The following is a 25,390-nucleotide window of genomic DNA, read 5'->3' on the forward strand; positions in this document are numbered from 1 at the left end:
AAAATATATACAAATGAGCGGACGAGCACAGTGCTGAGAGGAGGGGAAAAGAGAGGGGGAGGAGCAGAGGGAAAGGGGGGGAAAAGGGGGCTTAGCTGAGGGGAGGTGAAGGGGGGGTAGAGAGGCAGCAGAGGGAGCAGAGGGAAAAGGGGAAGCTCAGTCTGGGAAGGCCTCTTGGAGGAGGTGAGCTCTCAGTAGGTGTCCCTTACATATTGCTTTAGTCTCCTCACTGATCTTCCTTGCCTCTCCCCTCTCCAGGCAATCAATCCATCAGTGAATCAATGGTATTTACTGAGTGCTTACTCCCTGCAGAGCACTCTACTAAGCATGTGGGAAATATGTTAAAATCGAGTTGGTAGGTGTGTCCCCTGATCACTAGGAGCTTACAGTCTACAGCTGCATGTCTCAGTGGAAAGAGCCCGGGCTTGGGAGTCAGAGGTCATGGGTTCGAATCCCAGCTCTGCCACTTGTCAGCTGTGTGACTGTGGGCAAGTCACTTAACTTCTCTGTGCCTAAATTACCTCATCTGTAAAATGGGGATTAAAACTGTGAGCCTCACGTGGGACAATCTGATCACCGTGCATCTCCCCCAGTGCTTAGAACAGTGCTCTGCACATAGTAAGCGCTTATCAAATACCAACATTATTATTATACTTCACTCTGAAGCCCAGATCATTAAAAAATAACCAACTCCACCACTCTTCAAAAACCTCTAATGGTTGCCCTCCCATCTCAACTTCAAACAGAAACTTCTTAGCTACCGACTTTAAAGCAGTCAATCAGCTCTCCCCTTCCCACCTAAGCTCGCTAACCTCCCACTCAACCCAGCCTGCCCCCCTTCAGTCTTCTGATAATAATTATGGTATTTGTTAAGTGCTTACTATGTGCGTAGCACTTTCTAAGCCCTGGGGTAGACACAGGGTAATCAGATTGTCCCACATGGGGCTCACATTTTTTATTCCCCATTTTTTGTAGATGAGGTAACTGAGGCACAGAGAGGTTAAGTGACTTGCCCAAGGTCACACAGCAGACAAGTGGTGGAGCTGGGATTAGAACCCACGGCCTCTGACTCCTAAGCCCGTGCTCTTTCCCTTAAGCCATACTGCTTCTCTTCCTTATGATATATTCACTATCAAACGGCAAGAAAACAATCAGGGCTGGAGATGTACACTTGGGAATCAACCGCACAGCAGTGATGCCAACCTGCTCCCTGTACCTTGATTTTGTCTATCTTCCCGATGACCCCTTGCCCACGTCCTCCTTCCGGTTTGGAACTCCTTCCCCACTAACATCCAGCAATCCACCTCTCCCCCCATTTTCAAAGCCCTTCTAAAATCATATCTCCTCCAAGAAGCTTTCCCCGACTAACCCCTCATTCCCCTCACCCCATTCGCTTTCCCACTTGTTGTGACTCTACACTTGGCTGAGTATCCCTTAATCACTTTGCTATTCACCACAACACTTCTGTACCTCTCCTATTCTCTGCAACTTTCCAAATCTGTAATTCATTTTAATGTCTGTCTCGCCCCTAGATTGTAAACTCGTTGTGCAGGGAATGCATCTGTCATATTGTTTTACTGTACTCTCCCCAGCACTTAGTACAGAGCTCTGCATACAATAAGTGTTCAACAAATATTACTTATGCTAAAAAAAAAAAAAAGGAAAGCAAGAGTTGCTGCCCTCTGTTCAGTGACGAGGTGAGCCGAGGGGAAAAATGTTTTATTTTTGAGCTTGGCAGCAAGCTTCAAGTGGGGCTCCCAGGGATTAGAGATCGGGGGGGAAATGAGATGCATTCCCACACACTCAGCCAGGGTGGAGGACATGTATGTGCAGGTGACTAGAGGAGTTACAAAGAAAGTGATTAGGGCTTGGAACAGAGCCCATTTGCCACCCATGACTAGGGCTTCACACTCAACATGTCCAAAACTGAACTCATCTTTCCTCCCAAATCCTCCCCTCCACCTAACTTTCCCACCACAGTTGACTCCACCACCACCACCACACCCTCCCCATCTCTCAAACTCATAACGTTCGCATTACCCTTGACCCCTCCCCCTTTTTCAAACCTCCATATCTATTCTGTTGCCAAATCCTGTCAGGTCTTCCCTCGAACAATTTCTAGAATCTACCCCTTCCTTCTTCTCCATCCTAAAGGCCCCCAAACTTGCCCAGGCATTTGTAAAACCCCAGTTTGGCTACCGCATCAGCCTCCTTGACAATCTCACCACTTCCAATCTCTCCACTCCGAACTCCAGTCTATTACTCGGATCATTTTCCTAAAACGTACTGCACCTATCTCCTCCCTTCCTCAAAAACCTTCAAAGGTTGCCCGTTCCTTTACATCAAACAACCTCTCCCTCCTAACTATCCACTTTCTCCTCCTTCTAGGTCCTCAGCTGGCACTCTCTGTTTCTCTCAAACCAACCTAGTCACTGTGCCTCATTCTCTTCTCTCTCACACAACCTCTTGCACATGCCCTGTGTCCTTCCTGGAATTCTCTCCTCACTTCACATCCGACAGTCCACAGATCTCCCCATCTTCAGAGCCCTAACTGAAATCACATCTCCAGGAGGGCTTTCCTGACTAATTTCAAATTTCCCATCTTACACCTTCCCACGACTGCCACTTCTTCAGTTTTTTAAATAGTATTTGTTAAGCGCTTACTATGTGACAGGCACTGTTTTAAGTCCGGGGGTAGATACAAGCTAAACAGGTCGGACACAGTCCCTGTCCCATGTAAGGCTCCCAGTCTTAATCCCCATTTTACAGATGAGGGAACTGAGGCACAGATAAGTTAAGTGACTTACTCAAGGTCACACAACAGACAAGTGGCAGAGCTAGGATTAGAAGCACCTTCACATCATCTAAGCTCTTAGACTTACCCCAGAACACTTAGGTACATATCTTATAGACTTTATGCCTTCCTCCTATTTGCAATTCATTTTCATGTCAAATTCCTTGAGAGCAGGGATCACATATTCTAGCTCTAAGTTACTCTGTCAAATGGTTAGCACAGTGCTCTTCTGGGGAGGAGAGAGAGCAGAGGTCAGAAGTCAGTCCCTCCAGCTATCGGAGAGCTCCTCTATTTCTGTGAGGGGCAGGGTGGGCAACACTAGCCCTAGGACCCCACCGGACCGGGCACCCCTGAGGGGTAAACCCTCTCCCAAGCACTTAGTACAGTGGTCTGCATATAGTAAGTGCTCAATAAATACCACTGATTGATTGACTGAGTAGATGGTAACTGCAATAACAAAAATATTCTAAGTCCCCTGGCTTTCATTTTCCAGCCCCTTCTCTTTCCATCCACTGAGGAGTGGTAATAATGATGTCGGTATTTGTTAAGCGCTTACTATGTGCCAAGCACTGTTCTAAGCGCTGGGGTAGATACAAGGTAATCAGGTTGTCCCACGGAGGGCTCACGGTCTTCCTCCCCATTTTACAGATGAGGTAACTGAGGCACAGAGAAGTTAAGTGACTTGCCCAAGATCACACCGCTGACAAGCGGCGGAGCCGGGATTAGAACCCATGACCTCTGACTCCCAAGCCCTGGCTCTTTCCACTGAGCCACACTGCTTCTCCAGTGAACCTGCAAGAGGTGACACTTGTAAAGGGAATAAAGGTGTTCTACAAGGCCAATGAGGGATTACAATGAAAATGAAAAGCATTAGGGTCAAGTACTTTCCAAGGTGAAGCACCTCTACCTTGACATGCCCAACCATCAGCCCATCACGACAAGGGTGCATTCTCGGCACAAAGTGGAAACAGCCTGGGCACGGGCCTGGGAGTTAGAAGGACCTGGGTTCTAATCCTGACTCAGCTCTGCCACTTTGCTGTGTGACCCTGGGCAAGTCACTTAACCTCTCTGTGCTTCTATTACTTCATCTGTAGAATATGGACTAAGACTGTGAGCCCCATGTGAGATATGGACTGCACCCAAATTGATTAGCATAACTACCTCGGTGCTTAGAACAGTGCCTAGTACATAGTAAACGCTTTACAAATACCATACATAAAACCTCCCTGTTCCCTTGTCAGGATCTTCCCATCTCTTGGCTCTTCCAAAGAAAGGAAGGACTCTTGGGCTTTGATGTAGAAATTCCAGAATGCAAAATGGACCTTGTGACATCTGGCCAGCTATTTTCTTTCCCAGCCCCTTATCTACCACTTAATCAATGATATTTACTGAGCATTTACTATGTGCAGAGCACTGTACTAAGCACTTGGGAGAATACAGTACAACAGAGTTGGTAGACACTTTTCCTTGCCCACAAGGAGCTTACAGCTCACCACTGGCTTTAAAGTAGTCAATCAGTTCGCCCCATCCTCCTTCACCTTGCTGATCTCCTACTAAACCCCAAACCGCACCCTCCAGTCCTCTAGGGCCAGTTTACTCACTGTGCACCGATATCATCTAGCTCGCCACTGATCCCCTTCCCAAGTCATTCCCCCAGGCTGAAACTTCCGCCCCCCCACCCCATATATACCAGACCACCTCTCTCTCTACCTTCGAAGCATTATTAAGGTCACATCTTCTCCAAGAGATCTTCCTCGATTAGGTCCCCCAGTCACTTAACTTCTCTGTGCCTCAGTTCCCTCATCTGTAAAATGGGGATTAAAACTGTGAGCCCCACGTGAGACAACCTGATACCCCTATGTCTACCCCAGCGCTTAGAACAGTGCTCGGCACATAGTAAGCGCTTAACAAATACCAACAAATACCAACAACAACTCTATCTCCCTTTTACGTTTCGTCTGTGCACTTGGATCTGTGCCCTTTGGGCATTTGATATTCACCCCACTCTCGACTCCACAGCACTTACGTACACATCTTTTAATTACATCTTTTAAATTAAATATTTATTCATATTAATGTCTGTCTCCCCCTTTAGACTGTAAGCTCATTATGGGCAGGGAACTCCTCTGCTAATTCTGTTGTACTCTACTCTTCCAAGCGCTAAGACACTGCCCTGCACATAGTAAGTGCTCAATAAATGCCACTGACTGACAGAAGGGGAGATAGACTGATTACTGATGGGGACATAAGTGCTGTAGGGCTGAGGATGGGGTGAATAAAGGCTACAGATCCAAATGTGTAGGCAGTGCAGAAGGGAAAATGAGGGCTTAGTCGGGGAAGATCTCTTGGAGGAGATGCAATTTTAATGACTTTGAAGGTGGGGAGGGTGGTGTGTTGTTGTGGATGACAGTCATGCAGTGTTTGAAAGGAAGCTAACCTCTTTCCTCTCATCAAGTAAAAAGCAAGTCACAAAAGAGGAAGCCAATGCTCCAGCAAGTTTTGAATCAGCACTTCCCTTCCAATTCTATGCGCTCACCTAGGCATCACATCGTGACATATTGGTTTGGTGCTTCTCTGAATTGTCCATCTGAATTCTTTATCTATTCCCTTGGCACAGAGCTTGGAGCTTGCTAAATAATGATACATGAGGTTTAGAAAACCACTCAAAACTTCCCTGTCCTTTGGGGAGTCTCCCAACTACAGCTGGATCCCCTGTCCCTAAGCTAGCACCATTTATTGTGCACCAATGCCTTTTGGCACTGGACAGATGGAGTTACAAGGCACGATTCCTACCTTCCAGCTTAGGAGTTTGAGAACACAAATGCTTACAGGGGAATAAAAGTCTAAAATCGTTACAACTCAAAAAGGAACGGGTTCACTAGAGTTTATCATTTTACAGTTTATTGAACGATAATGATAATTATGATTAAAAAATCACAGTAATTGGTATGTTCTTACTAAGTGCCAAGCACTGGAGGTGGGGGAAAACAAGTTCATCAGGTCAGACATATTCCCAGTCCAACATGGAGCTCAGAGTCTAGTGTTGTGAGAGATTTAAGGATGGGAGGGGATTTAGAGATCAGTGGACTCTGACTTCCCATCCTAGCATATAGAGTTATTATTAGAGCAGCAATATAGTCCAATATTCATTCAATCATATTTACTGAGTGCTTACTGTACTAAGCACTTGGGAAGTACAATTCAGCAACCAAAAGAGACAATCTCTGCCCACAACAAGCTCACAGTCTAGAACGGGGGAGACAGACATCAAAACAAGTAAACAGGTCTCAGTCACACCACTATAAACTGAATTATAGATATATACATGACATTAATAAAAATAAATAGAATTATAATTATAACTATACTCATAGATACATAAGTGCTGTGGGGTGGAGGGTGGTAGAGCAAAGGGAGCGGGTCGGGGCAACGGGGAAGGGACGGGGAGCAGATAAAAAGGGGGGCTTAGTCTGGGAAAAGTTACATGATCTGGGCTCTATTCCCCAAACAATGAATTTTCGTTGTTTAGTATTTCTGGGATTGGGTTTCCTCACTTGTAAAATGAGAAGAATAATCCATTAGAACATAAGAAGTGACCCTGCCTAGATCAATCATTAATCCAGGCTAGGCTCTGTCTCCGACAGTGATAAGGATGAAGGGAGAACCAGTGTGATGGCTGCCCTCCTTAACATCTAATAAACAAACTTCCAAGCACTTAGTATAGTGGTCTACACATTGTAAGTGTTCAATATTTATTTAAAGACATAGTGTGTCTAAAAATCCACAGGTAAGACTTAGACACAGTCCCTGGTCCTTCGGGGGCTCACAGTCACAGAGTAAAGTTTCATGACAGTAAGCTTGTTTTGGGCAGTGAATGTGTCTACCAACTCTGTTATATCATACTCTCCCAAGCGCTTAGTACAGTGCTCTGCACACAGCGCTCAATAAATACAACTGGTGTGGTTGACAGACAAGGGAAGAAAGATGAAATAGTAGGAACACAAAACATAAATTATAAACAGAGCTCAAAAAGGCCAGTGGTCCAGGGGACTTGAAGGGGCCGGCCTACTTGTTAGGGTCATCGAGAGTTCAGTCACAACTAAAGCTACCCCAGTCTCTAAAATTGGCAGAGGCTGCACGCTTATTTTATTCCTCTGCAATTTTCTTTATTTTCTCCTAGGTGGAAGAGAGGTTTGCAGGGAAGGAAGGGTGGGGGATGACGGGTTAATGCCAGTTATTTTGGTGGTGCGAGGTGTTCAGTGGGAGGGGGTGGGAAGAGGGTTTTATGCAGGGTAGGGAAAGAGGAGAGCAGAGTGGTGGCGTGGGGATAGGGGACTGTGCTAATTACCCCCTGCCATCATCGCTTCTGCAAATATCTGTTCAAGGCTCGCTAGCTTCCCTCTCCATAATCCATCCCTTCCTTACTTCCCCAAGAAGCCCCGAGCTCCAGCTTGATATCTTTGGCTTGGGAGAAGTCCAACCGCGATCCCCCGGAAAGCTTTTCAGAAAGCAATCTTCAGTGCAACCAGCCCTGGAAAGAGAGCTCTTGGGAAGTCCAGCCACCTCTGGTACCACCACGGCCAGAGAAAAAGACAGCCACTAATCCATCATCCCAACTCACTTCTTCACCGGCCCTCATTCCTGCAAGTTCTGTCAACTCTGAACGCACAGAACAAGACGAACGTGTCCAAGATGAGCTAGAAAAATCCAGTCCACAGTCTGACTGTCTGTTCTTAGGTGAGGCATGCTGCCCCTTGTAAACTATCCCTGAGGATCAGAGGCTTGAGGCCTGTTTATCCCCATGAAGTCAGAAATTCAACGTGGGGCTAAAGTCCAAGCTACGTGCAAGGCGTACTCCCTCCACTAAAGGATGAGGTGTCTAAATATCGTCATCCCAAGAAGGCGGGCCCATGTGGGTCACTGTCCCCACCACAAAGCAGCCACTTCTCGGGTGGAAGGAATCGGTCACTCGCTAGAGCGGCGCACCGCATCGGTGGGGATTTGGGAAGGAAACACAGAATCTCCAAAGAATTTTGCAAGGGTTAAAGAGTAGGAGAAGAAGGGAGAGTGGGATGATAGATGCAACTGGCCCAGATGACCTACCCACAAAGATATTTGCTTTCATTTTCTTTCTTCTGATGGGAAAAATAAAACAAAAAGACATTTTTTTTTTCCATTTCGACTCTCAGCTCCAAAGAAGAATCAGACATATCTACCATTTTTCAAAAGTAACATTTCCTTGGAGACTATTCGCACCCTAACACAAAGCGCAGTGGGAGATCTCTCTGCAGGCACACGACGTAGGAACACACATAAGCACACCACACATTTGAGCCTCCCCAGCACCCCCCATGTACACACAGACACACACAGAGACAGGTTTACACAATTCATCGCTGCGGAGAGTATGCCTGGCAGTCACAACACCAGGGCTGTGGACACCAGAGTGACTTAAAGATCAACTGCCCTCCCGGGTCCGAGAAATCAAAAAAGGAGGAAAGCAAACAAAGGCTTGTTCCCCTGCCTGACTCGCCTTACTGACACTGGGCACAGCAGGCTGCACGTTCCACTACCAGCTCGGAGTGACAAACCCCACAGCTAATGGCCCTATACCCGCCCCCTCCCCATGCCACCTGTTCTCTATTTGGAAAATCTTGGGAGGGCGGTCTCCCCGCTCGGCAACTAGAGTTGAACCTTTATTGTGTGGCACGGCTCAGCCAGACCCTGCCCGATCCACGGTCCCTGCCGCTCCGCACATGGAGTCGGGATGCTGAGAGCCTGCCCGGTGTGTCTCCGTGAGGCATCCGCTTGGTCCGGTTCGCTCCCTCTCTCGGGTCTTCCGGAGCCGGAGGCTCCTTCACGAAAATACCACCCACCCAGCACCCGAGCAGTGCCCGTTGCCGTGGTAATCTGAACGCCCTGGTACTCCGTGATTATCGGGGGGGAAGGAGACTCACATTGCTCACCCGGCAGCCCGCCTGCTATGTTAACCCGAGACAATGGCCTCCAGAAGACTCCTTTTGTTCCCAGCTTGGCTGTTTATTCACAGAGTGCCCGGAGGTCAGCCACTGCTCCCAGAGCCCGGGAAGGAGCCGGGCGGCTGGCGGAGAGCTCACGCCTCCCCGCTCCTGCCACGGAGGCTGAGGCAGCGGACGAACCCCCGCATGGAAATAAGGCTCTGGAGCATCTGCAGAGGCTCACTGACTGACTGACTGACTGACTGACTCAGAGAAGGTGTAGCAGGCAGCTGGCTGCCGCGCGGCAGCACCGAGGAGGATTTGATGGACTCACATTTCCGAGATAGATGATGCTAATTTACACCCCAACAGTAGGAAAAACTGCCTTTTCCAAGCCACATCGCCATGCGCGCGTGCACACACACACACACACACACACACGCACGCACACGCACACACACGTGCACATGCCACCCCATCTCCTGGAGCACAACAGCACTGATGGATGGTGAGCGATGGAAAAAAAAAATCAGAATTAGGTGAGGTAAGGGGATTGTTTTGGAATACGTGGGGGGCGGTCAGGTGTCGCTTGAGACTGTCTGGTTCGGGGGACCCGCGGATGTCTCTCCGGAGATAACTGCATCGCTCATCACGTCCCTGTCCTCGTCGGGAAGAACAACTCCATTCTGGGCTTCCAAACCCAAGGCACCGTAGCCCCAAATTAAAAGGCTTCACCACAAAGCAACCCCACTGACCACAAGCTTGCCAGAGAGGTGCCGGTAAGGGAGTATGAACCAAAGACAAGGACAGGGGATGTTCTGTGGGTTGCGGGGGAAATGTGAACAATGAGAGATGGATATGCTGGACCAAGGGAGTATTTTGCCAATAATTTTCCAGTTGTGTAAGACACACCTCGATATTAATAACTCCTCCCCCCGAAATACTAACCAATGGGAATCACTGTTGGAATGTTTGGAGGCAAACATGAGGGCCCACACTGCTTCTTGGGACGAAAACCTTTTTTTTGGCCAGTTGTATGGAGTTATTATAATTATTCTTACCATTATTATTATTATTATTGCATTTGTTAAGCACTTACTATATAGCTGGCACCGTTCTAAGCACTGGGGTAGATACAAGTTAAGTAGGTCGGACATAGTCCCTGTCCCACATGGGACTCGCAGCGTAAGTACGAGGGAGAACAGATATTGAATCCCCATTTTACAGATGAGGAAGTGCAGGCACAGAGAAGTTAAGTGACTAGTTTGATGTTAAACAGCAGACAAGCGGCAAACTTGGCATTAGAACCCAGGTCTCTGACTCCCAGTCCCATGCTCTTTCCACTAAGCAACGTTGCTTCCCCAAATGAGAAAGCACACTAGCAGCCAAACACCATTAGCCCTCTTAATCTGTGATACTTTGGCACTTTTTTACTAGGTTTATATTACATAGACATAGTAGTAATACTAATGAACACAACAATAGTGGTTTTCGTTAAACACTTACTATGTATCAAGAGCTACGGTAGATGCAACTTGAGTAGATGGGACAAAAGCTCCTATCACTTAGGTCACAATTTAATGGGGAGGAAGAACAGGTATTTTATCCCCATTTTACAGATGAGGAAACCAAAGCCCTGGAAAGACAAGTGACTTGCCCAAGGTCACACAGCAGGCAAATGTCACAGCCAGGATTAGAATCCAGATCTGTGCTTCTCCTCCTAGATTAAGACAGTGGCTGTAACTTCATATTAGTCTTGCACAATTACTTTCATATGGAGTGTGTATGTGTGGGTGGGTGTGGAGGGAAAACAGAGAAGACGAGAGGAGAAACAGGGAGTCCTAATGCGAACACAATGAAATAAACTAGCTTTCCCTGCAATTCCACAATTCTCACTTTGAACACCTGAATCAGCAAAAGGTATCCCCATTCATTGCTCTTGCGTGACAACCTCATTCCATGAACATGACGATCAATCGATCCCAGGTAATTACTGAGCAGTTACTTTGTGCAGAACACTATATTAAGTGCTCAGGAGAATACAATGCAACTAAGTTGGTAAACATGTTCCCTGCCCACAGAGTCCAGAAGGGACAGAGGGCTTAAGCAGGGAAGGCCTCTTGGAGGAGGTGTGATTTTAATAAGGCTTTGAAGGTGGGGAGAGAGTGGTCTCCTGCGGGATACGGAGGGGGGAGGCAGTTTCAGGTCAAAAGGAGGACATGGGCAAGGGGTGGGCAGCGAGACAGAGGAGGTTGAGGTTCAGTGAGTAGGTTGGCATTAGAGGAGCAAAGTTTGTGCGCTGTAGGAGGATAACAGCGAGGTTAGGTTGGAGAGGGCGAAATGTTCGAGTAGCCGCTTAAAAAGATGTTCCGAACAGAACTCTCTAAGACTTCCTTCTTGTCACAGCCCTGGGGAACAAAAAGTTTCTTTGCAGGCATCACGGATCTATCATATATCCCCCCACTCAGTGGCCTAAGTGGGAAATGAGAGAAATGGAAAAGCAGTGTGGCCTTGTGGATAGAGCATGGGCATGGGAGTCAGAGGGACTTGGGTTCTAATCCCTGCTCTGCCATGTTCGACTGTGTGACCTCAGGCAAGTCACTTCACTTCAGTTACCTCATCTGTAAAATGGGGATTCAGACTGTGAGCCCGATGCGGGACAGGGACTGTGTCCAACCTGACCAACCTGCATATACCCCAGGGCTTAGTACAGTGCCTGACACATAGTAAGCGCTTAACGAATACCATAAAACGGATGAACAAAGAAAACGACAGCATTGCACAGGATAGAGAACCACCACTGCATAATCATTTCGCTCCATGGCTGGGGGAGAAACGGAAAAGAGCAGGCCAATTCCCTGGCTAACGTGGTATTCCGTATGCTTCTAATAGCCTCTTTATTTGGGAGAAATAACCAATTCCCATTAAAGGCACTGTCAGGACCTAATTAATTTCCCTGATAGATCTGTATGGGTCCTTGACGCACCGCCTATTGAGCAGAGCCTTTGTTGTTACCACTGATGGAACACGGAGCCAATGATTTGAGTTGAAACTCCAACCCTCTTTAATTTAGGTGGACCATTAGAGAGGCTCTCCATCACCACAATTACTGGAGACGATCTCCTTCTCTCCCCACGGTGAAACTGAAGAGAGAAACCTTAGCATCTCAAAGCATATTCAATTTTAAGAAAGAAGAGTGAGGAAAAGATCTAAGGATCTGGGAGATTTTAACACCGAGAGGTCGGGAATGATCTCTCTCTTGTATTTTCTCCTCTCGGCAAGACTGGCATGTGTTCTGGAGGGAGAGAGAGAGAGAGACCACTTGCTTTTAGACCAGCACTCAGGATTGTTTTGGTTTTTTTTTTGACAGACAGCTAAAACCCAACTTTTAACCAAAGTTGTGGAAATAAAAAGATTACACCTTGAGGAAAAACAAAAAAACAGTCTCTTGAAACTTATTACCAAACTAGAGGTGTCAGTGGAGTTCTTCTTGGTACTCTGCCAAGAGTTTAGTACAGTGCTTGGCACACAGGAAGTGCTCCATAAAAGCCAATGATTGATTTTTTTCACTAATATTAACATTTAATAATAAAATACACCTAATGCCTGATACTTAAAAAATTCATTTAAAGAGCTCAAAATTTTTAATTTTTTTTACCTTTCTTAAAAATCAAACCAATTAGCTCATCAAAATTGGCTATGGGGACGTGTGTCTCACATTTCACACTGAAGTAGAAACTGGAGGCTGAGAAGTGCATGGCTTAGTGGATACAGCACAGGCCTAGGAGTCAGAAGGACCTGGGTTCCACTTCTGGCTTGGCTCTGCCGTGTGACCTTGTACAAGTTACTTAACTTCTCTGTGCTTCAGTTACCTCATCTGTAAAAATGTGGACTAAGACTATAAGTCCCAGGTGGGACATTTGCTATACCGTACTTTCCAAGTGCTAAGTACAGTGCTCTACACTCAGTAGGCGCTCAATAAATACGATGGAATGAACGAATGAATGAATTACATGGACTGCATCCAAATTGATTAGCATGTAACTACCACAGTGCCTGGCACAAAGTAAGCGTTTAACAAATACCATTAAATACAAACAAATAAAAAACAGTGGAATGACCTACTGGAAAGAGCAAAGGCCTGGGAGTCAGAGGACCTAGGTTCTAAACTCGACCATGTCTCCCCAATTAAAAAAACCCTCTCTCAACCCCACGACTACGTCCAAGTATCATCCCATCTCCTTCCTACCATGCCTCTCCAAACTCCTTAAGCGAGTTGTCTGCACTTGCTGCTTCTACTTCCTCTCCCCAAATTCTCTCTTTGACTCTCTCCAATCTGGCTTCCACCCGCTTCACTCCACCAAAATTGCCTGGTCACCAATGATCTGCTTCTTGCCAAATCCGACAGTTTCTACTCCATCCTAATCCTCCACCCGACATGGTCGACCACCCGCTTCTCCTGGAAATATTAGCCAACCTCAGCTTCACTGATGCTGCTCTCTCCTGGTTCTCCCCTCCCATCTCTCTGGCCGCTCATTCTCAATTCCTCTCGCGGGCTCCTCCTCTGCCTGCTCCTCGCTAACTGTGGGAGTCCCTCAGGGTTCAGTTCTGGGTCCCCTTCTATTCTCCATCCCCACTCCCTTGCAGAATTCATTCATTCCCACATCAACTACCGTCTCTATGTGGATGATTCTCAAATCTATTCACAACACAATACGATTAGACTGTAAGCCCGTCAAACGGCAGGGACTGTCTCTAGCTGTTGCCGACTTGCTCATTCCAAGCACTTAGTACAGTGCTCTGTAAGCGCTCAATAAATACTATTGAATTGAATGAAATCTACACCTCCTTCTCTGCAGTCTCGTATTTCTTGTTTCCTTCAATTATAATAATAATTATAGTATTTAAGTGCTTACTATGTGCCAAGCACTGTTCAAAGACACCTCTATTTGGATGTCCTACTGACACCTCCTATGTTACATATCTAAAACAGAACTCATATTCCCACACAAAACTTGTAATCCCTATAACTTTCCCATCAGTGTAGACAACACCACCCTCCTCCCTGTCTCACAAGCCCATAACCTTTGTGTTATCCTTTTGTAAAAAAAATCTGCTAAGCACTCACTATGTGTCAAACTCTGTTTTAAACGCTGGGGTAGATGCAAGTGAATCAGGTTGGACACGGTCTCTGTCCCGCATGGAGCTCACAGTCTAGGGAGGAGGTAGAACAGGAGGACTGAAGCATAGAGAATAATAATAATTAAAAAATGATAATTCTGGTATTTGTTAAATGCTAACTATGTACCAAGCACAATACTAATAGAAGTTAAGTGACAGGCCTAAGGTCATACTGCAAGCACTTGGCAGATCCGGGATTAGAACCCACATCTTATGACTTCCAGGTCTGTGCTCTTTCCACTAGGCCATGCTACTTTCTTGACTCAGCTCTCTCATTAAATCCACATATTCAAGCTGTCACCAAACCTGTAAATTCACACCAAATTTACACCAAAGCCTGTAAATTCAACCTTCACAACGTCATTAAAATGCACCCTTTCCACCTCATCCAAACTGCTACCATGTTAATCCAAGCAGTTGTCCTATCCCGCCTTGATTACTTCAAACGTCTCCTCACTGACTCCCTATCTCTTACCTCTCCCTATTTCAGTTTATACTTCACTCTGTTGCAGGATCATTTTTCTATAAAAACATTCAGGCCATACTTTCCTACTCCTCAAGCCTCCAGTGGTTGCCCATTCACCCCTGCATCAAACAGAAACTCCTTACCATTGGCTTTAAAGCACTCAATCACCTTGCCCTCTCCTACCTCACCTCGCTACTCTCCTACAACAACCCAATTTCGCTCCTCTAATGCCAACCTACTTACTGTACCTTGATCTTGTCTATCTCATTGCTGACCCCTTGCCATGTCCTGCTTATGGCCAGGAATGCCCTTCCTCTTCATATCCAAAAGACAATCACTCTCCCAATCTTCAAATCCTTATTAAAAGCACATCTTCTCCAAGAGACTTTCCCTGATCAAGTCCTCCTTTCTCCTTCTCCCGCTTCCTCCTGCATCACTCTTGCACTTCGATTTGCACCTTTTATTCACCCACCCCCACACTTAGTCTCACAGCGCTTACGTGCACATCCGTATTTTCTCATATTAATGTCTGCATCTCTAGACTGTAAGTCTGTGGTGAGCAGGGAATGTCTCTACCAACTCAGTTACATTGTACTCTTTCAAGTGCTTAGTATAGTGTTTTGCACAATGTAAGCACTCAGTGAATACAACTGATTGATTGACTCTGTCACATGCCTACTGGGTGATCTTGGGCAAGTTGCTGAACTTCCTTGCGTTGCAGTTTCCTCATCTGTAAAAAGGGATTAAGTACCTATTCACCTTTCTCCATAAACTGAGGGCCCCATGAGACACGGGCTGTGTCCGTCCTGATTATTTTAAATCCACCCGAGTGCTTAGCAGAATATTTGTCATGTAATAAGCGTTTAACCAATATCAGAGTCATTGTTATTATCATCATCCTACCTGCCCATCTACGGTTCGCTCCATTAGGGAATTAATCCATTATTAATAGTGTTGGAATGTTTCCTTTATTCCTCACCAGTGTCTGCTTGTCTCTCGGTCCAACCTGGTTGGCTTGTATCTACCCTAGCGCTTAGTACAGTACCTGACACACAGTAAGCGCTTAACAAATAGCCTGAAAAAAAGAGGTCCAACTACTTTCCAGATACTCAGTCGCTTATTCTTACATGTTCCTGCACCTCGGACTCTCAGCCCCAGAGCACTTATGTACCTATCTGTAATTTTATTTACTTGGATTGATCTCTGTCTCCCCTATTTCAGACTGTGGGATCATTGTGGGAAGGGAATATCCCTGTTTATTGTTGTATTGTACTTTCCCAAGTGCTTAGTACAATGCTCTGCACGCAGTAAGCACTCAGGAAATACGACTGAGTGAATAAATGAATGAATATTTTTAGTTCTTAATGGCCAGGGATGGCCAAACTGCCCTCCTGGGTTGCCTAGGGCTCCTATGCACTCGCCATGTGGCTCGAGCACATGCGCTCATCACTGCCTCTTTAGCTGTCGGGGAGGTGGCAGGTTGCGACGTGCCACCGTTCCAGCCCTGTTGCTGCCAACAGCGCTCACGCCCACAGAGGCCCGGGCCAGAGGGCGGCAGGGAAGGAGCTCTGTCCGGCCTCTGTTCTCTCTTGCCGTATGCTGCCACTCCCTGCCGCCCCCTCCACCTCAGACGCCCGCTCACCGTTCCAGTTAAAAGGAATTAAGAAACCAAAAACCAAACTACAGTTCTAGGCCAAATTCGGTTCCTATTTGCAGCTCTCCATGCCAAGAGCCTTGGCGACCCCGTTATAGACTATCGTGCTACAGATGTCGCTACTAGGGTTACAGTTGGGACTGTGGACTCTGAGCCCCAGAAGCTGGAAATTCTAGTCAGGCAGTCAGACATCGTGTACTTATTGAGTGTACTAAGCGCTTGGGAGTGTACAATATTACAACAATAGAACAATAATAACAGTAAATGATATAAACAATATAAACAGTAAATATATCTGCACATATCGGTAATTTATTTATCTATTTACTTTAATTTCTGTCCCCTCCTAGACTGTGAGCTCATTGTGGGCAGGAATTCATTCGTTCATTCAATAGTATTTATTGAGCGCTTACTGTGCAAAGCACTGTACTAAACACTTGGAATGTACAATTCGGCAACAGAGAGAGACAATCCCTTCCCAGTAACGGATTCACAGTCTAAACGGAGGAGACAGACAGCAAAGCAAAACAGAATAGAACAAAACAAGACATCATCAAGATAAATAGAATCAAGGAGATATACACCTCATTAACAAAATAAATAGGGTAATAAATAATATATACAAATGAGCACAGTGCCGAGGGGAGGGGAAGAGGGAAGAGAAGAGGGTTGGGGGGACGGAAGGGGAGGAGGAGCAGAGGGCAAGGGGAGGCTCAGTCTGGGAAGGCCTCTTGGAGGAGGTGAGCTCTCAGGAGGGCTTTGAAGAGGAGAAGAGAGTTAGTTTGGCGGAGGTGAGGAGGGAGGGCATTCCGGGACAACGGTAGAATGTAGGCCAGGGGTCGACGGCAGGACAGGCGCCAACGGGGGACCGTGAGGAGGTGAGCGGCAGAGGAGCGGAGCTTGCGGGGTGGGCATCAGAAAGAGAGATGGGAGGTGAGGTAGGAGGGGGCAAGGTTATGGAGAGCTTTGAAGCCAAGAGTGAGGAGTTTTTGTTTCGTGCGAAGGTTGATAGGCAACCCCTGGAGGTTTTCGAGGAGGGGAGTGACATGCCCAGAACATTTCTTAGGAAGATGATCTGGGCAGTGGAATGAAGAATAGACTGGAGTGGGGAGAGACAGGAGGAAGGGAGATCAGAGAGGAGGCTGACACAATAATCCAGCTGGGATATTATGAGAGCTGGTACCGGCACGATAGCAGTTTGGATGGAGAAGAAAGGGCGGATCTTGATGATATTGTGAGGGTGTGACTGCTGCCTTATTATCCTCTCCCAAGTGCTTAGTACAGTGATTTGCACATAGTAAGCATTCAATAAATACGATTGGACTGAACTGAATAAACAGACACATTCACTGCCCACAGTGAGTTTACAGTCTAGAGGAAGCAGGCATTAACCTAATAATGGATAGAGCAGGGGCCTAGGAATCAGAAGGTCATGGATTCTAATCCCAGCTCTGCCACTTGTTTGCTATTTGGCCTTGGGCAAGTCACTTTCCTTCTCTGGGCCTCAGTTACCTCATCTATAAAATGGGGATTAAGAATGTGAGACCTATGTGGGACAGAGCCTATGTCCGACTTGAATTGCTTGTATCCACCCCAGCGCTTAGTACAGTGCCTGGAACACAGTAAGTGCTTAACAACACCTATTATTATGATAAATATATACATTACATATATACCTATGCAAATCTACTCCTCTAGTGACAAGTACAAGCCTCGTTTTTTAATTTCTTGTCTTTTATGTTTAGTGCTTTATTATGCAACTCTCATCAGTCCTTTCTCCCTATTCATATTTTTAGACTGTGAGCCCCTCGGAGGCCAGAAATCATGTCTAATTTTCACCTGTGCATTCTTCCCCTGTGCTTAATAATAATAATGGTATTTGTTAAGCCCTTATTATGTGCCAAGCACTGTTCTAAGTGCTGAATTCAGTGCTCTGCCCACAATGAGGGCTACAAAAATACTATTACGCTACTGTGAGTGCCAATAAGAGGAACACATGAGACTACTGATGACTCAACAGAAAAACCCACCTTAGAGTTTCCTTTACCTTTTAATAAGTCGAGGCTACTTCCAGCCTTGCTCTCAATATATTTTATTTTACAGAAAAATTACATTAGACAATTAAAACTGCTTACCCGGAAACTGAGAATTTAATTTTTCTGGTGAATATGATTCATTTCCGGTTCAATCAGTCATATTTATTAAGCGCATGATTATGGCAAAGATTGGGGGTTTAGTCAGATTAGCATTTTCTTAGTTTCAGCAGAAGGATTTGTTTTGTTCACAATACCCATCTGCATCTTTTAAGGTGCCCTAAATTAATGGTGTCTTGAGGATAATTGGGGTTTGTAAACCCACAAGATTGTAATGTGGGTGAGAAATCGTGATGATAAATCACCATTCTGTTCACTGCTAAATGCTAACAAACGAAACAAGGCAATGAGATATCAAAATGGTGCTGTCCAGGCATGCCATTTTGATTGGCAGGACGGCAGACTCTGAGCTAGGGAGTGACAGACAGAAGGAGCAAACAGTCAAGAAGGCAGATGGAGAGGAAGCAGGACACCAGAATGGCAAGGGCCCTGACTTCAAGTTTATTGTGCTGAAAGGTGGTGCTTATTCACACTGATCTGTCAGTGAATCCGGATCATTTGATCCCAGAATTTCACCTGCCCAACTCAATGTGATGGCTGTTTCTATATTTCTAGCTTTGCACTCTTACAAGTGCTTAGTAGAGTACTCTGCATACAGCAAGTGCTCAATAAATACAACTGATTGACTAACTAACAATCTCACCTAATCCTCACCTTTACTTGGGCTGGGTGGACAGACACAGCCTCTGGGTCAGGGAGAAGAGGAGATGTTCAATATTTGGCACCCCAAACAATCCGATCTGCTCTCATTTATGAGTGATTTAAATTCTTTAGGCCCATGATACAGAGAAGAGTCACACAAGATTCCCTGAGCCCTCTTAGAGGGATGGCCCCCTTGACTTTCTGCTTTCTAATTATGGTAATAAGTCCTACTCCCTCTCACAAGCATCCTAACCGTGAGTGCTACATTAGCTGCATTTCTAGAGCATTCTGGGGAAAAACACCTTTATGCCACTGCCCTTCTTCAGCAATACTTCATCACCTTCCTACGAAAAACAACAAACCAGGAAAACTGGATTTTCCTCAGCTATGTTTTGCCTGAGGAATGTTAACTGGAAGGGGAGTGAGGAATAGGTTGGGTTTGGGGATTTTCCTCACAGCACATTTGTTCCCGGAATCCAGTTCCTCCTGAGGGAGCAGATGTCCCTTTACTTGCAATGGGGTACCCAAAGTAATACCTTGCTCCAGTAAGGTCAGCAGCAGCAGAGGGTCTTTACCATAATAATAATAATAATAATGGTATTTGTTAAACACTTACTATGTTCCAAGCACTGTTTTAAGTGCTAGGATAGATACAGGTAATCAGGTTATTCCACGTGGGGCTCATAGTCTTAATCCCCATTTTACAGATGAGGTAACTGAGGCACAGAGAAGTTAAGTGACTTGCCCAAAGTCACACAGCTGACAAGTGGTGGAGCTGGGATAAGAACCTACAACCTCTGACTCCCAAGCCCGTGCTCTTTCCACTGGCTGAGTGTAACCAAATGGTCTCTGTGTTCTAATCCCATAGTTGCCACTGACTTCGTTCGTGTGTGACCTTATACCTCGTGCCTCTGTTTCCTGAGGTTTCCCAATTTAGATGAGAGAAATAAATCAGCTCAGGACGCTTGCTCTTTCCTGCCCTCATCACTCCACTGGGGGAATAGCTGGCGTTTGGTTTTTGTGTCTGTGTGGTATTTGTTAAGCTCTTACTGTGTGCCAGGCCCCTTCTCAGGGTCTCACCTGGAGAGTTTCCAGTATTCTACCAGTCTCAGTTACGGGAAGGAGAGTCAAGCAGAGGCATATCCATTCCTTTCTTAGCTTGGGCAGTGGCTAGCGAGTGGAAGACAATCTGTTACAAGTCAAAACTCACCTGTGCTGGGCAGCAACAACATGGGCGAGACTTGAGGGTGGAGTCTCAGGTTTATTGTGCGGAAGAAGGCAATGGTAAACGACTTCTGTATTTTTACCAAGGAAAGTCAATGGATTCACTACCAGAACGACTGCAGATGGAGGTGGGGCGTTCTAGGAGAGATGTGTCCATGCTGTCACTACGGGTCCGAGACGACTCAACAGCATAAGACAATGTGCCAGGCGCTGTTCTAAGTGTTGGGGTAGACACAAGCTGATCAGGTTGGACACATGGGACTCACAGTCTTATTTCCCATTTTACAGGAGAGTTACTGAGGCACAGAAAAGTGCAGTGACTTTTCAAGGTCATACAGCAGACGCATGGCAGTTGGGATTAGAACCCAGGTCCTTCTGACTCCCAGGCTCGGGCTTTAACCACTAGGCCAAGCTGCTTCACCGCACTTCGGTTTCCTCACTGGAAAAGGGGGACGGAAACACTAAGAGCTCTTCCATCATTACCAAAAGGAAATGCCAGGCATTGTGCAATTTAAAGAAAATGCTCATTCGAAGAACGGCAGTAGGAGTAAAGAATCAGAGATCAATAAACTAGACATTCAAATGTCTGGCTTTCATAGACACCAGAGACTTCCTCGACTTGGCACGGGGTCTGCGCAAATAAAAGGGAATTAACTGGGGAAAAAGAAAATAGCCCGATCTTAATAACAACTCAGCATCTGGGACAAGTTTGAGGACAATAAATTCCTTCCATTTTGTCATTTGGTCCTCTTTAAGGAGTAAATGCTGAAATGGTCTTTGTTTAAAGATATCAACATGCCTGAACCAGCCATTTGTGTGTGTGTGTTTCTGTGTGTGTCTGTGTTTTCTTAACGGTACAGTACTAAGCGCTGGGGTAGATACAAGCTAGTCAAGTTGGATACAGTCCACGTCCCTAATGGGGCTAACGGTCTTATTCTCCATTTAAAAGATGAGGTGAATGAGGCACAGGGAATCTAAGTGACTTGCTCAAGGTCACACAGCCGACAAGTGGCAGAGTCAGGATTAGAATCCAAGTCCTTCTGACTCCCAGGCTCAGGCTCTATCCACTAGGCCATGTTGCTTCGGAGACTCTAGATCAGGGAGTCTCCCTTCTAGCCCTATAATTGAGCACCAGAGAAACCACAGGCGATCCCGAGTGGGACATTATACTGTGCAGAACCCAGGGCCTGTCAAGCCAGTCACGGGTTGGCAAACTCCCTCGACTAGGAAGCCCACTGCCAGGAGGGCTTCTGAGCCCCCCATCTCCACCCCTGACTAAACTAATTATGCTATTCCCTTGGCAGGAGCTTCAGGGCTAACTACTGCAGAGCACCGTGCGGCTGAACGTGCGGACCCCCACCTAATTCGCCATCTTGGGGGGACGGTCGGAGGACAAGGGGCTAGGGAACCTGAGCACCACGCTCCTGCCGTCAGACACCCAGGCACCCCAGCTCTTCTGTGACCCGCAGCTGTACAAGGCAGAGGGCCATTCACCATTAAGGGGGAGATCAGGGCAGAGCAGAAGGGATCCGATCCAAGAGGTCCAGGAGGAATTAGTTCTCCCGGGGTCGAGCAGCACAAACTGAATCCAACCGTGGGGAGAAAAGGAGCCCAAATTGCACTCAGTGATGAACAATTAATTGCCTGGATAAATTTTTTAAAAAGGGCCACCTCCATCAAGGACTGAGGCAGGCCCCGAGACTGCCTCCTGCTGCCCGTTGACCCCAACCTCCAGAACCGTAATGATAACAACAGTCATTGTGGTATTTGCGAAGCGCCGATTCTGCAGCAAACATCGTGCTACGCACTGGGGTCGACACAAGATAATCAGACCTGAACCAGTCCCCGCCCCATACAGGGCTCCCACTGCCCCTCTGAACCCTGCCCCTCCGGACCAGAATGTGGGGGTTTCCCGGCCCCTCCGTTACTCACCCGTGGGACAGTGTGGGTTTCATGGAGCTCATGGAGTTCAGGGGGGGCTGCATAGGGAGCTTCCCAGGGGGGTCGTTCTGCCGGCTTTTCTGGTGACGGAGGAGGAGCAGGCGACCCAACTCTTCACACCAGGACGACAGCAGGGCTGGAAGAAAACAAGAAATGCAGTTGTAGGCTGCCAGAGGTCAGGACAATTTTTCCCCCAGGGTCCCTGGTCTTCCCCTCCCTTCTCCAAGCCCAGGAATCCACTCAATGCCCAGGAAGTCGGGGGAACCCGATTCCACTTTATGCACCAGGACAGGCCACTGGGTTTTAGGGAGCCACGGGAAGATGCCGATGGAAATGAGAGGGACGACAATTCACCTTCAGAGGAGGGAGGCACAGAAAACGGAGGATGAGAAGTCTCAAAGAGATGATGGCCCGATGAGGCTGAGAGACTTAGGAAAACTCTTGGGGGCGGCAGAGGCTGTGGAGAAGAACGTTGTTGTATAGGAAGCATTGCCCTTTGAGGACTGATGCCCAGAGATGCTCGGGGGCCAGAAGTGATTAGGGTGTGAACAGAGTGATCCCTCAGAGACTACTTCTAAAATGTCACTGTGAATGTTTTCCTTAGGGTCTCAACTAGAGACGGTTTTCAGCGTCTACCTACCGCCTGCACCTCTCCCTCCCCTCTCACTTGATCACAGGTTGTTTACGGTGACACCTCAGCTTCTCCTTGCCAAAACACAGGCATACCGCATTCTGCACAAATGGCAATACTACGATTTCTCTGTATGTAACTTTACTGCACAAAACTCACTAAATTGATAGTAAAAAACACAAAACCCTTGGCTGTTTAGAATAATTTGCAGCCTTTGAAGACTTTGCCAGATGTCAGGGAGCAGTTTGCAAGCAAACAACCTGAGCCTCATCCACGAAAAGACACACCTTTCCGCAGGCCCCCAACCAACAGAGAGAGGCAGTGACTCCCTGAAGCTGTCTACATGACTTTAACGTAACTGACAATCAAAGATATTAAAGGATTTAAGAGCGTGAGGTGAGGGGTAGAGGAAGAGAGTTCTTCTAAATTCATACCACTTCTGCTACTACTAATAGTAATAGCTGAGTGCATTTTGTTAAGTGCTTTTTACGTATACAGCACTGTGCTAAACACTAGGATAAATACAACACAATACGTCAGACAGGATCCCTGAGCCAAATGGGGCTCCCGGTCTAAGGAGTTAGGAGAAAAGGTACTTAATCCTCATTTTAAAGATGAGAAAATTGAGGCAAAAAGTTAAGTGACCGAGCCCAAGTTCTCACAGCAGGCAAGTGGGACCAGAACCCAGATCTCCTGGCTCTTTCTACTAGTCCACACTACATTCATTTTAAGCTATGGGTGAAAAGAAGCATTTTCAATTCCGTTTGCAAATAGTTAAAAATGATGACAAAGATGATTTAAAACATATCACCACCTTGAATTGAACAGGCCCCAAAATGAGTGCTTTAAAATGGGCGTGTGTATGTGTGTGTTTCCCCAAAGCTTTGGAAACCCAAAATGACCAGTTACGCTCTCACTTCACCCTCAGACCCTGTGAAGTGCTGAAAGTAATCAAAGGAATTAAGTACTGAAAAGAACATCAGGTTTTTTCAGTTTGAATAACCTAAAAGGGTAGGCGCAATATGGCTACGGATGTTTTTCATGCATTGTTTTTGGTGGCCACCCTTTGATCCCTTTGGCATTAGTCAGAGCTCACTCTGTAGGGATAACTCAGCATTTAAGAATGCCACTGTTTGAGAGACACCATCTTCCTTTTCTTCCATCACTGCTCAAGCAAAGTGGTGTAATTGCTAACATCCGAAGCATTTTCGGTGGCTCTAATTAGAAAGTTCCACTTACGGAGAATGTCTGAGGAAGATGGACCAGAAGAGGAGTGAAAAGAGATCTTTGGGAATTAAAGAGCTAGAAGAAAGCACAGAGCTGGCATTCTAAATATCCAACTGGTAACCTGAGAAATGAAATACAACTGGTTATGGTGGATGTCACTTATTTAGAGTAGCTACAGAAAACTACTGATAATTAATTTTGAGGGGGGAAACGTATGGTTGTTGATATTTTAAACTGTTTTGGTGTCCAGAAAAAAGGAATCCTATATCTTTCCAATATGTTTCTGGGATATTCCCAATGCCTGGTGGTGTATTATGCTTGTGAGCTAGCTGGGGCCCTGATTCCCATACCGTTAGCCCCAAATTCCTGTCAGTACCCTGCTGATTGAAGTGACCTGTGCTTTCGTTCTGCCAAATCACTGCTCACAGGCAGCCAGCGACAAAGGCTGTGTCTGTCGACGCTGTGGGGAGACAAGAGGCACGGCTCCCGCAAAGCTGCCTCCGTGCCCATAACGGCCGCTTGATTTCTGAGAAACGGCCGGACGGTGTGTCCTGCCAAACGCTGACCGCAGCCATGTCAGAACGAGAGAGGCACTGTACTCTCTCCACAGCTGAGGGTAATTACACCCTTGTGCTCGGAAACCGTCCACCTTAACCGGGGAATCCGAGGGCGGGGGGCAGAGTGGGAGCTGCTTCTGGTCCATCTTGGTAGAACCAACCTAGAGAAAATCCCCCAACAAAAAAACAGCCTCTTTTACTAGAACTGGGCAGGCCCATTTGCCAACTATAGGCAGAACCTCTTTCTGGGAGGGAGAGAGAGAGAGGAGGAAGGAGACAGAGAGAACAAGAACACACAGGCGGAGGAGAGAGCAAAGGAAAAGGATTTGCTGGGGGAGGTCCAAAGAGCAATGGACTTGCTGGGAGGAAGTCTGTTAATGAGTTGTCATCACTATTAGCTAGCAGGCACGTTTCTGACAGAAGTATCAATGGAGATGTCCAGGAGGGTTTGGTCACCAAGGAGGACATTATATCTGGCGGGAGAGAATCTCTAAGGTAGAGGGTTATCAGGGGGAAAAAAAAGTTCCTGGAATTGTAGGTTTGATTTTTTTTCTCCTTTGGAGCCATTCCCTGCCGTGTATGACGCGTGCTCATCCGTAGGCTGCAATCCCACCAGACATGAGTACACACACGCACACACGCTGCTCTTCGAGCAACCCCCAGACAACATCATCATCATCATCGACATCATCAATGGCATTTATTGAACTCTTAGTTGGAATACTGTCCTAAGTTCCTGGCAGAGTACAATACAATGGAGTTGGTAGACACAGTCCCTGCCCAAGAGGAGTTTACAGTCTAGAGCAGCAAGCAACAAATGACTCTTTCCCCTCCAAAAGATCATTCAGGGCTTGTGTTACTGACTGCAAACCTGCAGGTTTCTTAGATTGTAAGCCGCCCGAGGGGCAGGGACCGTGTCTAATTCCCACCTTTGCATCCTCTCCAGGCACTCAGTACAGTGGG

The 25,390-nt window shown here is 46.6% G+C and overlaps 1 protein-coding gene and 1 non-coding gene across 10 annotated transcripts in view; one reads left to right on the plus strand and one right to left on the minus strand.

Annotated features, from left to right (window-relative positions):
- The window catches only part of ZMIZ1 (zinc finger MIZ-type containing 1), a 485,263-nt gene that overhangs the window by 44,254 nt on the left and 415,619 nt on the right, over positions 1 to 25,390 (minus strand). For 8 of the 9 annotated variants that reach the window (XM_029061647.2, XM_029061650.2, XM_029061652.2 and 5 more), the window contains one exon: positions 22,004 to 22,148. In XM_029061647.2, coding sequence (XP_028917480.1) covers positions 22,004 to 22,148 — 145 coding nt within the window. Of the gene's footprint in view, positions 1 to 8,751; positions 8,835 to 22,003; positions 22,149 to 25,390 lie in introns of those variants that run through there. The other variant, XM_029061656.2, reaches the window with a different exon arrangement.
- Positions 19,910 to 20,047, plus strand: LOC114810844. The gene has a single exon (XR_003758535.1). It is a non-coding gene; the product is annotated as a small nucleolar RNA SNORA7 (small nucleolar RNA).

This window comes from Ornithorhynchus anatinus, chromosome 3, assembly GCF_004115215.2.
Source record: "Ornithorhynchus anatinus isolate Pmale09 chromosome 3, mOrnAna1.pri.v4, whole genome shotgun sequence".
Taxonomy (NCBI): Eukaryota; Metazoa; Chordata; class Mammalia; order Monotremata; family Ornithorhynchidae; genus Ornithorhynchus; species Ornithorhynchus anatinus.